Source organism: Pongo abelii, chromosome 13 (genome assembly GCF_028885655.2).
Source record: "Pongo abelii isolate AG06213 chromosome 13, NHGRI_mPonAbe1-v2.0_pri, whole genome shotgun sequence".
Taxonomy (NCBI): Eukaryota; Metazoa; Chordata; class Mammalia; order Primates; family Hominidae; genus Pongo; species Pongo abelii.
The window spans coordinates 111,737,898-111,753,821 of record NC_071998.2 but is presented as its reverse complement, the minus strand read 5'-3'; the positions used below and the strand labels follow the sequence as shown (position 1 = coordinate 111,753,821).

The window sequence follows — 15,924 nt, the reverse complement described above, 5'->3', positions numbered from 1 at the left end:
TCTACATGTGGCTTAGTGGGGTGAACCCAGAAGCAGCGAGACCAGTTAGGAAGCTGTTGCAGCTGACTGGCTGGGAGCTGAGTTCTGAAGAAGGCAGAGGCAGTGGGATGCGGGGTAGGGAGCTGTCTGGTGGGAGGAATACCTTTCTTAGTACTGCAGTTTCTACCCTTCTTCCTTTCTAATTAAGGAAGGAGGAGTTACTAATCTGAGTGATGAGAGTTCAGGATATTTTGGGGGCCATCTTTGTTAATGGGTGAGTTATAAGAACCCAAGTTCCAGATTCTTTTGCTTTCCTGCTCCAGATGTAGCCAGGCCTAGCCTTTGCTGGGCAGGCCGACTCCCTCATTTCCTCATCAGTCATCTTTGTGCACTTCTACTTCTACTTGAGTAAGAGGACTTGGGCAGCTCCCTAAGCTGCATACACCCTCCCTTTTCCCAAACAATAACAACATCAACTACCCCAAACCCTTAATTTTATCAGAAAGCACTTATCTGGATATGAGATTGTCACAGAATTGTATTTTGATTCCCATTCTGCTATTGTTGTGTATAACTCCTTTGAGAACTCTGGGGATAGCCGGACTGATTGACAGGGCAGGATTTGGACACTCTTGGCCATGAAAAGCACCAAATCCTCGCTTTTCATCTCCCAGGTGCTCTATGTTGAGGGTGTGCCACACCTTAAGGCCTGGGTTAACTGTTGGATGACAAGGTGCCTGTGAGAGGGAGGGGCAAGAGTTGAACCTTGTGGTGGGGTGGTGGTGGTGGTGATGGCATGGCCATGTGAGGAAACCGGGTAGTGAGGATCAGCCTGGGGGTTGTATGTAGGGGCAGAGAGAGGTGAGACGGCTTCATTTGCTCTGCACTAGCTTCTGTGCTGGGCACCCATTGTGCATTCTCTCCTCCAGACCTCCAAGGACCCTGGGAGTTTGCATTATTATCTTCATTTACCGGAAAGGAAACACTCAGAAAGATTTAAGTTATTCATCTCTGGTCACACTGCTAGTTAGCAGTAGAGGCAGGATTCAAGACTAGGGCTGTCTGTTTTCACAGTCCAGGAATATCGAAGGAGGTTTGGAAAAACCACCCAACATGATCAATTTTCAGTTCTGATTGTTGTACTCAGGCAAGACATGCCATCTCCATGCCTCCCCAAAACATTTATTAGAACCCCACTGGTGGAAAGTGCATGAACCTGTCTGTCGTCTTTGTGTTGCCATGGCAGCCACTCTTCTTCAGGGCCACCTCTGCACACAAACCTGCCCTCCCGCTATGGTCATTTTACTTCAAACCTTCTTTGACTGCTCTTCATATGAGGTTGAAGGTGCTTGGTTCTGCCCCATTCATTAGAAGGAGGGCCTCAGTCTCAGGCTAGAGAGTCCATCAATCCAAGTCCTTAAGAAATGATAAATTAATTTCAGGTATTGAAATTATTGGCTAGTGGAAGCCTATGTCACAGAGTGGTTTTATGTTTTCTTTAGCCTTAACAATAGCACATTTGGGTGGAAAAAGCACAGAATTTGGGGTCACACTGACTGGGGTTTGGATTTCAGCGCTAGAACTTACCAGAGCTTTTGTAAAGCTTTGTGAAAATCTCTCAATCTCTGTGGGCCTTAGTTCTCTTTCTGTAAAAACAGGACTAATAATACTTACCACGTAGGCAGTCATTAGGGTTGGAGATGTTTTGTGTAAAAATGCCTTGGCCTGTGCTTGGTTCATAGCTCGTGCTCAGTAAATGGTGGTTTCCATAACTAATGAGTAAAATAAGAGAAGTGGTCTATACTCTTTGGTGTCCTAACTTTCCCCAAGGTCCTGATGATGCTGTGGGCCTTCTACCTGTCCCCCCAACCCCAAATGTACACGCACACAAATTTGCATAGGATCCCTGGCCCAGTCAATGGTCCTTAGGTTAAGAACTCCTAATCTTGGGGAATGACAAAACTACATGTCCTTTGTGGAATTCTGTAACAGGTCATTTTCACGTTGTCAACTCTGTTAGGGGATTTGTGGGAGAAATGTGGCATGTTAATAGCCCTTATTGCTTAAGCCATGTAAGACGTTCTTAACCTAGGTAGCTGAATTACAAATTAAAAGGAAATTAAAAGGAGAATGGGATAAATGGTTGCTGAATGCATATACATACACTGGAACTTGAACCAGACATCAAAATATGGGTCTGATAGTCGTTTGTGTAGAGGAGGAAACTGAATCTCGGAAATGAGGTAAGTGGACCTGTAATTACTGTGCACAGGAAAAGTGCACACTCGTTACTCAGCATGATACATGAACATTTTTAGAATTAACGGGTGTGCACGATCTTTCTAGGATGACATACACATTTATTGTGAATTTAAAGGTGTACCGAAATGGCTGGCTTAACACAGGTTTTATAGTTATTCTTCAAAGCATTTTTCAGAAGATTTCTAAAAGTGAGTGTTAGATATACATTAAGTGGACTGGGATCATTGCGTTAGTGAGTCATGCAAAAGAGATATAAACCACGGTGTGGAGGCGAACTGAGAAGATTTGGAATGAGAGAGACCTGGAATAAGGCAGGTGCTGTCCCTTGGTGACTGTGATCTTAGGCAAATTACCTGTCTCGGCCTGTTTCCTCATTCATAAAATGGGAGCAGTCCCATCCATCTCATTCCTTGATTCATTCAGTCATCCAACAGATGCTTATTGAGTGCTTTCCTGGGTATCTATTGCTGCATAACGAATTACCCCAAAACAACAATCATTTCATTATACCTCATGAGTTTGTGAGCCAAGGACTTGGGCAGGGCATAGCTGGGTTTTCTGCTCCACGTGGCCCAGGTTACTCATGGTCTTCAGCTGGTGGATGGGGTGGGCTGGAGAGTCCATGATTCTTCAGTCACATGTCTGGTACCTTGTCGGGGATGGCTGGAAAGAACAGAAACTGACACAGTGTCACTTCTGCCATATTCTTTCTCATGGTCACAGCAGGTGCTACGCCGCCCAGATTCAATAGGAGGGGACATAGACTCCACACCTCTTGATGGAAGGAAAGTCAAATAATTTATGGCTATGTTTAAACTGCCACAGTGTCTGCTATGTGCCAGGTACCATTCTAGGTGCTGGAGATACAGCAGCAAACAAAATACACAAAACTCCCTATCTTCATGGAACTTGCATTCTGGTGGGAAAACTGCTGGTGGGAAAACTGCAAGAAAAATACACATATAAATTAAATACCATATTAGGAGGTGTCATGGGGCACAATGGTGAAGGGAAGGAATATGGAGAATAGGGTGGATGGTCAGGGAAGACTGGTCTGAGAAGATGATGGTTGAGCACACACTTGAAGAAAGTAAGGGAGCAACCTGGAGAACTTTCCAGATAGAGCATCAGGCTTAAGGGCTCTGATCTGGTGTGTAAGAGGAATGGCAAGGCAGCCAGGGTTGCTGGAGCAGAACTGGTTGGGGAGAGCCACGGGAGAAGAGGGCAGCGAGGTCAGGGGGGTCCAGCTGGTGGGGGCCTTGTGGGTCATCGTATGTTGTGAAGAGTAAATGCGTCATTATGAAAGTGTCTAGCACCTTGCCTGGAACAATGATAGGCGCTTGACACACAGTAGCATCTATTATTAATAGAACTCAGATGTGGGAGCTCCCAGGTGTAGGAATTTTAAGGTATGGTAGTTCCCAGGCCCCCCCTTACTCCACTCAGTACCCACTCTTTAGCCACAGCTGCTCTTCTGGCACTGGTGGTATTGACTATTTCTGAGCAGTCACCGGCCAGCAAAACACAATCAGGAAGGCAAAAACATGATGATATCCATTTGAAAGGTGAACCCTCATAATCAGCCTCTTCTCTAATAGCATTAGTATGGTAGCTAGACCTTGCCCTGGTAGATTTTGTAATGTAGGGGGAAAATGAGCTTATGTGTGTATGTTTGTGTATGTACACCTTGGGTGATTCTTGAGAGATCAGCTTTTCATTATGACTCTCCTTGAAACTATTTTCATTCATGGCCCACAAGGACAATTTGTACAAGGAGAAATTCAAACAATAGTCAAATATATAGAAGCATGATTGGCAATCAAAGAATGCAGATTCAAACACTTGTGAAGAACCTTTTTATACCAATTAAATTAGCAAACATTTAAGAAAATATCAGTGCTGGTGAGGATGTGGTGAAACAAAAAACTCCCACTTGGTGATTGCATTTTTGCCACTGTTTTTTTGGAAGGAAGTTTGTCACTTTATAGAAAGAATCCTGAAAACATGCTTACCCTTGGGCCAGTAATTTTACTTTTGGGGATTTAGCCTAAGAAAACAAATCAGAATTTAGGAAAAAAAAAACTTGTTTTATGCTCACAGCTCTTCCTTTTTGTATTTTCTGTAGTAGCAAACAGTTGGTGACAGTGGGAAAGTAGTTAAGTGACCTAAGAGATATGCATTAAAATTGGTCAGCATAACGATCATGTGGTATCTTTCACTTTAGGCACTGCCTCGCCACCTGTCCTGCCTTTCCTTTAGACTAAAAGGATGAGCAGAGCCAAGTTGGAAGCTCCGTATTATAGCAGCCCTCTAGACCATCCTCATCTCTGTACTTTAAACGAAACAAAACAAAAAACTTTTCTTGACTTTATTCTCTTAAACTTTTCTTTTTGTTTAATAGTTCTTTTATGTCATCATTAATTAATTGCTCTATGCTCTTTGTAGGCCATATAGTATAATGGAGTAAAGTGAAATGGGGTAAAGTCCATACCAAACTTAAAACTATAAAAATTAGGGCTGCAGATGGACAAGAACTGAAAGGAGCACCTACTGTTTGAAAATGGTTTAATATATTGCCATGACTGGATTTTGGGGGAATGTTTTTATTCTTTAGCTTTAGAATTCTGTTAATGTTGCTTTAGTATCATTTGTATAATAATATAAAAAACCCTTTCTTTCCTTCTCCAGAACTGAATTTCTGTTTACTGACATTTATAATTCATGATAGGTTCTTGGCCTGGCTGTTTGGAGTAAAGGTTTAGGGCAATCTCATCATCATCTTTTTGCCCAAGAAAAAAATTAACAATTTTTAAAGCATTTTAAAAAATGTTACTTTACCAATTATGAATGTAGTGTCTGCTTAGTGTGAAATATTTTAAAATTGAGAAAAGAATAACACAATTAAAAAATCATCTATAATCATGTGTTCTGATACTTCTTGCAGGTTTCTAATAAGTACCTCAAAAAAAAAAAAAAGCCTGCTCATTATGGAAAATTTCAAATACCCACAAAAGGAGAGAGAATAGTACATTGAACCCCTATGTGTTTGTCTCCCAGCATTAGCTAAACTGAGAGCTAATCTTGTGTCATCTCTGCCCTCCCCCTCATTCCCTCCTTTTCAACACTGAATTATTTTAAGCAATTCCCAGACATACTACTTTATCAGTATTTCAGTATGCTTTAAAAAGTACCATTTTCACATTAAAAAGGGTAGTAAGCTCTTAAAATTGCCAAATAACCAATAAATGTTTAGGTTTCCCTGATTGTCTCATTAAAAACAATTGTTTGAAATAGTTTGTTTAAATCAGGATCCAAGGAAGGGTGTGGTGGCTCATGCCTGTAATCCCAGCACTTTGGGAGACTGAGATGGGAAGATTGCTTGAGCCCAGGAATTTGAGATAAACTTGGACAACTTAGTAAGACCTTGTTTCTAAAAAAAGATAAATCATGATCCAAACAAAGTATATACATTGCATTTTATTTACTTATTTATTTATTTATTTTAGAGATGGGGTCTTGCCATGTTGCCCAGGCTGGTGTCAAATTCCTGGGCTCAAGTGATCCTCCTGCCTTGGGCTTCCAAAGTGTTGGTATTACAGGCGTGAATCACCACACCCATCGATATATTTTTTTTTAAAAACCTTTTTATTTTGAAATAACTTTAAACATACAGGAAAGGTGCAAAAACAATATAGAGAGTTCCCATATATCCCCTAGTGTTAACATTTTGCATAACTGGCATGCTTACCAGTATCAGGAAATTAACATTGATGCAACACCATGAACTAATCTACAGACTCTATTTGAATTCTGCCAGTTTTCCCATGAGTGACCCTTTTCTGGTTCAGGATCTCATGAAGGATCCACATTGAATTGTCATGTCTGCTTAGTCTTGGCTAATCTGGAACAGTTGCTCAGATTTTGTCTTTTATGACCTTGACTGGTTTGAAGAGGACTGGTCAGTTATTTTGTGAAATGTTCTTTTTTTTTTTTTTTTTATTGTGAACAATTTTATTTATTTATTTATTTATTTTTTATTATTATTATACTTTAAGTTTTAGGGTACATGTGCACAATGTGCAGGTTAGTTACATATGTATACATGTGCCATGCTGGTGCGCTGCACCCACTAACTTGTCATCTATCATTAGGTATATCTCCCAGTGCTATCCCTCCCCCCTCCCCCGACCCCACAACAGTCCCCAGAGTGTGATGTTCCCCTTCCTGTGTCCATGTGTTCTCATTGTTCAGTTCCCACCTATGAGTGAGAATATGCGGTGTTTGGTTTTTTGTTCTTGCGATAGTTTACTGAGAATGATGATTTCCAGTTTCATCCATGTCCCTACAAAGGACATGAACTCATCATTTTTTATGGCTGCATAGTATTCCATGGTGTATATGTGCCACATTTTCTTAATCCAGTCTATCGTTGTTGGACATTTGGGTTGGTTCCAAGTCTTTGCTATTGTGAATAGTGCCGCAATAAACATACGTGTGCATGTGTCTTTATAGCAGCATGATTTATAATCCTTTGGGTATATACCCAGTAATGGGATGGCTGGGTCAAATGGAATTTCTAGTTCTAGATCCCTGAGGAATCGCCACACTGACTTCCACAAGGGCTGAACTAGTTTACAGTCCCACCAACAGTGTAAAAGTGTTCCTATTTCTCCACATCCTCTCCAGCACCTGTTGTTTCTGACTTTTTAATGATCGCCGTTCTAACTGGTGTGAGATGGTATCTCATTGTGGTTTTGATTTGCATTTCTCTGATGGCCAGTGATGATGAGCATTTTTTCATGTGTTTTTTGGCTGCATAAATGTCTTCTTTTGAGAAGTGTCTGTTCATGTCCTTTGCCCACTTTTTGATGGGGTTGTTTGTTTTTTTCTTGTAAATTTGTTTGAGTTCATTGTAGATTCTGGATATTAGCCCTTTGTCAGATGAGTAGGTTGCGAAAATTTTCTCCCATTTTGTAGGTTGCCTGTTCACTTTGATGGTAGTTTCTTTTGCAGTGCAGAAGCTCTTTAGTTTAATTAGATCCCATTTGTCAATTTTGGCTTTTGTTGCCATTGCTTTTGGTGTTTTAGACATGAAGTCCTTGCCCATGCCTGTGTCCTGAATGGTAATGCCTAGGTTTTCTTCTAGGGTTTTTATGGTTTTAGGTCTAACGTTTAAGTCTTTAATCCATCTTGAATTGATTTTTGTATAAGGTGTAAGGAAGGGATCCAGTTTCAGCTTTCTACATATGGCTAGCCAGTTTTCCCAGCACCATTGATTAAATAGGGAATCCTTTCCTCATTTCTTGTTTTTCTCGGGTTTGTCAAAGATCAGATAGCTGTAGATATGCGGCGTTATTTCTGAGGGCTCTGTTCTGTTCCATTGATCTATATCTCTGTTTTGGTACCAGTAGCATGCTGTTTTGGTTACTGTAGCCTTGTAGTATAGTTTGAAGTCAGGTAGCGTGATGCCTCCAGCTTTGTTCGTTTGGCTTAGGATTGACTTGGCGATGCGGGCGCTTTTTTGGTTCCATATGAACTTTAAAGTAGTTTTTTCCAATTCTGTGAAGAAAGTCATTGGTAGTTTGATGGGGATGGCATTGAATCTATAAATTACCTTGGGCAGTATGGCCATTTTCACGATATTGATTCTTCCTACCCATGAGCATGGAATGTTCTTCCATTTGTTTGTATCCTCTTTTATTTCCTTGAGCAGTGGTTTGTAGTTCTCCTTGAAGAGGTCCTTCACGTCCCTTGTAAGTTGGATTCCTAGGTATTTTATTCTCTTTGAAGCAATTGTGAATGGGAGTTCACTCATGATTTGGCTCTGTTTGTCTGTTATTGGTGTATAAGAATGCTTGTGATTTTTGTACATTGATTTTGTATCCTGAGACTTTGCTGAAGTTGCTTATCAGCTTAAGGAGATTTTGGGCTGAGACAATGGGGTTTTCTAGATATACAATCATGTCATCTGCAAACAGGGACAATTTGACTTCCTCTTTTCCTAATTGAATACCCTTTATTTCCCTCTCCTGCCTGATTGCCCTGGCCAGAACTTCCAACACTATGTTGAATAGGAGTGGTGAGAGAGGGCATCCCTGTCTTGTGCCAGTTTTCAAAGGGAATGCTTCCAATTTTTGCCCATTGAGTATGATATTGGCTGTGGGTTTGTCATAGATAGCTCTTATTATTTTGAGATACGTCCCATCAATACCTAATTTATTGAGAGTTTTTAGCATGAAGGGTTGTTGAATTTTGTCAAAGGCCTTTTCTGCATCTATTGAGATAATCATGTGGTTTTTGTCTTTGGTTCTGGGGGCAATGAAGTCCGTCGGAGTCAAAGGAATGAGAAAAGACAGTTTGAGAGAGAAAGTGGGACCAGGGGGCCATCGCTAAATATGGAGGCTGCGAAGGCCCGGAGCTCTGGAAGCCCAGACTATTTATTGGTGATCAAACAAAGAAACAGGTGGTGAGAATATGGGAAAGGGCAAGCACATTATCTACAGCTGTGACGGTTTAGCATTTCCTTTGTGGCATATGGAACATGTTCTGCTACTTGAGATAATGGAGAGCAGGTTCTTTTAACTCAAGATACAATCCATCCTGGGAGAGCAAGGAGCAAGGAGCCAGCAAGTCTAGACACATTCTAGAGCCACAAGGGATTTTATGCCCTGAGCCCTGGATTCTATCCAAGCCACGAGGGGTTTTATGCCCTGGGCTTAGATTATGGTGCGTCAGGGTAGCCTTCCACCCTTTAGTACAGAGCTTGGTGTTCCAAAGGCCACAAGGGGTTTTAGATCCTGAACCCCGGACATGTTCCAAGACTCTTTTACATTATGTCAGATATCAAGCCCTGCCTCAGCTTCTCCCAACACTCAGCTTTTCTCCCAACACTCTCATGATTAGATTGAGGTTATGTGTTTTTGGCAAGAATAGCATGGAAGTGATGTGGTCTTCTTAGTGTATTGTATTTGGAGGTGTGTAATGTCAATCTGTTACTATTGATGAGGTAAGTGCTAGTCACTTGGTTAAAGTGGAATCTTCTGGGTTTCTTCACTATAAAGTCACTATTTTGTTCCCTTTATAATTAATTTTGTGGGGAGATCTTTTGAGACTATATGAATATCCTACTTCTCGTCATACTTTGAAGAATTCTAGCATCCATTGATGATTCTTACCTGCAACAGCTACTACTGTGGTGTTTATCTAGTTGTTATTTTCTTTTTCTGTCTTTCCTTCTACTCTTATTAGTTGTAAGATTACCATGAGGAAGAACTGTCCTCTTCCTCCTCCTGCATTTATTATTTGTTTCTATCAGTATGGACTTGCGGATATTGTTTTACTCTATAAGTTATAAGCCATTACTATCATTATTTATTTTATTGTTCAAATTGACCCAGATTTGGCCATTGGGAGCTCCTTCGAATTGATTCCTGTGCCTTTTCAACATGACTCCTCATTTTTTGAGCAATTCCTTGCTTTCTAGGAGCACAAGATCTCCTGGGCTCATCTCATATTATATTTTCCCTGCTCCAGGCCTGGAATCAAGTATTTTCCCAAGAAACACTGGTTTCTCTTATTAGCAAATGATATTTAGAAACCAAGATGTGAATGATAGGTATCCTCATTACTACTGGAGTGTTATTGCCTCTAAGATTTGTCAGTGTACAGAGCTGAAATATGTGTATTGACACATGCATACAAACGTCTGTATTTCTATATCTTTCCAATTCTCTGTGTGTGTGTGTGTGTGTGAGTGTGTGTGATCATGAATTCAGACTGATTCTGCAGAGTTCATTCTTCCCTTTCTTTCCTTTTTTTTTTTTTTTAACTGAGTCTTGCTGTACCACCCAGGCTGGAGTGCAGTGGCGCCATCTTGGCTCACTGCAACCTCTGCCTCTCGGGTTCAAGCGATTCTCCTGCCTCAGCCTCCCAAGTAGCTGGGATTATTGGCATGTGCCACCACGCCCTGCTCATTTTTGTATTTTTCATAGAGACAGGGTTTCTCCATGTTGGCCAAGCTGGTCTCAAACTCCTGACTTCAAGTGACCTGCCTGCCTCGGTCTCCCAAAGTGCTGAGATTACAGGCCAACTTTTTAACTTACTGTTTAATAAGTAAGCAGGTTCTCCCTCCTTTTTTTAACCCCATGTAATTTATTTGTTGAATATGTTGGGTCGTATGTTCTTTAGAGTTTTTCACATTATGGATTTTGCTGACTGTTTCTGTATTGTCATTTGACTTATTTCTCTGTTGACTCTGTTTCTACTAAAGTGGTAGTTTAGATAAGATGCGTGGTCAAATTCAGGTTAAATTTTTTGGCAAGATTACATCATAAATGGTCATTTGTACTTTCAAATATTTGATAGTCCCTCTTTTTGTGATGTTACTAGCTATCGATCATTTGCAAATGATGATAATTTGATTTCATTATTCCTTCTTTTATAGCTGAATATGTCTATAAAGAGAAACTTGGTTTTTCATCACCTGTTTAGTTACCCTGAGGTGCAGCTCATACAGGAAAGTGAAAACAAGTTCCCTAGAATCCTCCAGTGGTGACTGTATTATTAGCTTTGTATTGCTGCTGCAACAAATTACCACAAACTTGGTGCTTCACAATACAAATCTATTATCTTGCAATTCTAGAAGTCAGAAGTCTGAAATGGGTCCCACTGGACTAAAATCAAGGTGTTGGCAGGGCTGCATTCCTCCTGAAGGCTCTAGAGGAGAGTCAGTTCCTTGCCTTTTCCAGCTCCTAGAGCCTACCAGATTTCTAGGTCTGAGTCCCCTTTCCATCCTCAGAACCAGCAGTATAGTTGCATATATGCAGGTGATACTGATTATGCTGTTGTAGGGACTATACTTTAGAACCACTGCTTTGAAGAACCCTGTTCTTTTCTATAGGAAAAGGCGTTTAGAGACTATAGTCTGAATACCAGGGAGGACACCAATTCTAGCCTTTTTTAGTGAAAGAAAGGAAACAACAGAAAATAGAAGTTCATATTGATATTTCAAAATCAAATTTAGAGTGACAAGTTTTAACTTCTTTTATGTTTGTATTTCTTTTCTACTTAAAGTTTTGGGTTTTATGACAATAACTGTTTAATAAATATATATGTTATATATACCCACACAGTTTCAGAATAACATTACCAATATCATTACTTATAACATGATTGCTAAAAACAGTTTAAGATTTTTTTTTACAACCTCTTTTGTGCTTAGAGAAATGTCCCACTAGGGGTGTAAAAATTATTCTGCTTCAAAGTTATTGAAATAGTTTCTGTCTGTTTGGTTAACCAGTTAACTGGTTACAAAGTTAGATTCATTTGTTTGTTTGCTCTTTTTTCAGTTTTAGGGGATTTTTATTTTATTTTTAAGATAATTGTATAAACGTTTAAATGATTGCAACGTCACATCTGTAAAATGAGTTCTAGTTTCTTTGTCCCTTCTACCTTGTTCTCTCTTATACCTTATGGGCAGTCATTTAATTTGTTTTATGGTTAAATAAATGGCAGTATGCTATCCATACTTATTTCTCTTGGGTCTCTGCTGCTGCCACACACACTTAACAAAATATTCTGTAGATTACTTTAGGGCGGTATATTTATAGAGAGAAAGAGTCCTCATTCCTTTTCCTTTATAGCTTAAGAGTGCTCCATTGTGAGAATGTACCATAGTTTATTCCTCTGTTGGTGGACATTTGGATTGTTTACAGCCTTTTGCTATTATGAATAGTGCTTCAGTATTACAAATAGTACATATTTAAAGGTAATCACAATCATTCTGTGTATGGTTTTTTTTCCTTTTACTATAACATGGGAATAACATGAACTTTTTTTATGTTATTATAAATTCTTTGTAAATGGTATTAAGACAGTTTTTTTCCTGATTATGAAGATAATACAGGATTATTTAGAAATTGTGGAAACTTAGAAAAATAAATAAGTAAAAAATCAATGGAAAATTACCTACAATTCCTCTAGTTAGATATACTGTTGTTGTTTTGATGTGTTACCTCATAGCCTTATGACATTTGTATTAACATTTAGAAAATAGAGTATCTTATTATCTGTACAGTTTGATACTCTGGTTTGTTTTGATTCATAATTGTGGGTGTCTGTTTTTTAAATACCGTACTCTTTATAATTATTTCTCTGTTGTTGACTCTCTAGTTTCTTTCTGGTTTTGCAGCATTTTAAATAATGTTGTGATAATCTTTTGCCAAATTTCAGATTATTCTTATAGTGGTTTTTGTAAGATTTTAAGTGAGAAGTATTTAAATATACACTTGTATATTCCCTTAAATACATCTATTATCTTGCTCTCTTGTAGCAGTAATTTAGCAAGTCAAACACATAAGAGATTGAAATTTTTGTCAAGTAAATTCCATTTTTTCATTTTCTTCTGGTAGGATCTTAGAAGTGAAGTTGAAAAATTACGCAATGAAGTGAATGAAAGAGAGACAGCAGTGGAAAATCGTTACAAGAGTCTTTTGAGTGAAAGCAATAAAAAATTGCACAATCAAGAGCAAGTGATCAAACATCTAACAGAAAGTACCAATCAAAAGGACGTGTTGCTTCAGGTACTATAACTTTTGTATTTAAATTTTTTAATTTGGCATGAGTTAATTTTTTTAAAAAAATAATTCTTTTGCAGAAGTATTTATGATTACAGTAATCATTGCTATGTTTCAGAATACTTTAGAGCTTTAATTATGTCATTTGGGCTTCAGCCACCGGGTAGGTAAGTGTGGTGAAACAGAAACTCAAGAGAAGGGAAGAAACATATCCTGGGTCATATGACGACTAAATAGCAGAGCCTGGATTCACGCTCTGGCTTGTTTTGCCCTAGTGCTCAGGCCACTTCACTGAGGTTCTTCTACTGCAGATACTTCCTGTTACTTATTTATACCATGCTCTTTCACTCCCCTGTACTTTTCCTCTAACTGTTCCTTTTTCTTTAGGAGTACCCTTCTTGTTTGATCATGTCGTGAATTTTTGAAATTCACCTCAGACTTACAGATAACCATGATGGAGTAAACATAGGCATTTAACTCTGCTTCCTACAGAAACCTCATTAAAATAACAATGAAAGAATAAAAAGGTATAAACCCACAGGGACTAACTAGGAGAATAGAAGCAGGTATAATAGCAAGTGTGAGTTGTCAACAGAATATTGGATAAGTGTGGCTTGTAGACAAAAGAGGTAAAAATTAAAAAAGAAAAAAAAATTGACCAAGTGGATGGGCGAGTGTTAAGGGCATAGGATTCAGCTTTCTCTACACAGCTACATGCCTTTGGGACAAAAAGCCAACAAGAAGCAAGCTGCTTTATGCTGCAGAACCCCAGAAAGGCATAGCATGCATTGGCTATACCTGGTAACTTTAAAAATGGGAGACTGGCTGTAATTCTAAGCAGTTATAGGTGACCCTCTCCTCACCAGCAGGAGATCTCTGGAGACCCTAAACCAGAGAAGCTCTGGCCATGGGGTCACCAGATGTAACTGAAAGCAGGAGTGACCACTTAAGTGAAAACAGGGAGGGAGTGGAAGTGTGCATGCCCAGCAGTGAGGTGCCTCGGAGGGGAGAAACAACTGAAAGATGCTGACAATTGGGGGTCCTCCAGCAAAATACCTGGGCCCCCACCTGAGCACCTCACTGTGAGGCCATCTTTGACAGGTCCTTTCCACACTCTCAGAGCTGCTGAGCACTTCTAACCCCTAAAAGTAGGTGGATGGCCTGAGTTTATCAAATAGGAGAAAAGAATTTAGGAGGAAAGATGGCCTGGCGTGGTGGCTCACACCTGAAATTCCAGCACTTTGGGAGGCTGAGGTGGGTGGATAACCTGAGGTCGGGAGTTTGAGACCAGCCTGACCAACATGGAGAAACTCCGTCTCTACTAAAAATACAGAATTAGCCGGGTGTGGTGGTGCATGCCTGTAATCCCAGCTACTCGGGAGGCTGAGGCAGGAGAATCGCTTGAACCCAGGAGGTGGAGGTTGCAGTGAGCTGAGATCGTGCCACTGCACTCCAGCCTGGGCAACAAGAGCGAAACTCCTTCTCAAAAAAAAAAAAAAAAAGGAAAGACAAAGGCCAAACAGAACAGAGGTACGTAGAGGAAATGGAAACATGCAAGGAGGAGGAAATAAGACAGCTTTTAAAAATCCAAACATTCAGGGCTATAACTCCTTTAGATCAGGCTCTGACAAAAAAGATATTTGGAAAAGAAGAATACCTATTGGAAATTGAAAGTATGATTGCAAATATAAAAAAGTTTAAAAGAAGAGTAAGAAAAGTTGGAAGATAAAGTTGAGTAAGTCTTTCAGAAAATAGAACTAAACAAATAAAAAGATGAGAAAATGGGAGAGAAAATTGAGAAAACTAGAGGCTTGATACAAGAGGTCCAAAATATGACTAATAGGAGTTCTAGAAAGACAGAACAGGCAAAGCAGAGGAAAGGAAGTTTTCAAAGTAATAGGAGAAAATTCCCCATAATGGAAGGACAACTATTTCTGCATTGAAAGGGCCTGCTATGTTTCTAGCACAAAGAATGAGAAAAGACCCATACCCCATGGTGTGTCATTTTGAAATTTTAGAACAGAGGGATAAAGAGAGGACCTGAAAGGCTTCCACAGAGAGGAGAATACAGGTCACATACAAAGAACCCATACTTGGAATGATGTCAGAATTCTCAGCAGCAACATTGGAACCAGAAGATGGAAGAGCAATGCTTTCAGATTTGGAGGAAAAGTGATTTCCAATCCAGTGTGTTCTGTACTCAGCCAAGCTGTCAGCAAGTGTGAGGGCAGAATAAAGGCATTTTCAGACATTTGGTGCCTACAGTCATCTGCCTCCTATGTACTCTTTTGCAGGAAGCTCTTGTAGGATGATTCCATATGTATAAAGGAATCACCAAATGGGAGAGAATAACCAAAAGAGACATGGGTTCCAGAAAGTAGGGAATTCACATGGCATGTGGTAAAGGAAAGTCCTGGGATGAGAGCTGAGCTGCTTATGTAGAAAGCCCAGATTTGAACTCTAGAGGAGGACTTCAGTTGGGATTTCTCTAAGAAACTAAAATGCAGATGGTCAATTTTTTGATGTGTGATCACGGAACACTGTATGGCTAAGTTATGAGCAGTATCTGCATGGCTATAATGTAAATGCAGAATATTGATTTAACTGAAATTGGGATATTATTAGGAAAAGGGTTGAGGGACAGAGGATGTAAGAGCTGAATCCTTAAACTTCTATGGCAGGAACCAGTAGGTAAAATCTAAACTTAAGAAACCAAGCCATGTAAGAATAGGAATGTAATATAGAAACATGGAGGTATATAGCAGAAGAAATAGCTAAAGAGTTGAAAGTTGTTTTTCTCTGGGAGTGGGATTTGAGAGGTGAGAGGAGAGGAGAGGGAGAGGACACCATTTTCCATTTAAGCCTGTAGTACTATTTGACTGTTAAACTATATATATCTATAATTGGACTTTAGAAAAATGAAAATGAATAGTGTAATTTAAGCACAACAACTGTATTGTGACAATTCTAGAAAGTCAGTATTGGTTATTTGATTCCTAGTTCTTTCTATTACAGTTCAATGGGTTTTCATAAAGAATTGCCTCTACTTTTTTTGTTTGTGTTCACCTAATTTCTTATAAAAATTTGAAAGGATAAATTAATTCTGCTA

General features: G+C 39.5%; 1 protein-coding gene across 5 annotated transcripts in view; it reads left to right on the top strand.

The window, feature by feature from the left end:
* The window catches only part of CDK5RAP2 (CDK5 regulatory subunit associated protein 2), a 184,289-nt gene that overhangs the window by 72,426 nt on the left and 95,939 nt on the right, over nt 1–15,924 (top strand). For all 5 annotated transcript variants that reach the window (XM_009244813.4, XM_054520540.2, XM_002820156.6 and 2 more), the window contains one exon: nt 12,651–12,821. In XM_009244813.4, coding sequence (XP_009243088.4) covers nt 12,651–12,821 — 171 coding nt within the window. The remainder of the gene's footprint in view (nt 1–12,650; nt 12,822–15,924) is intronic.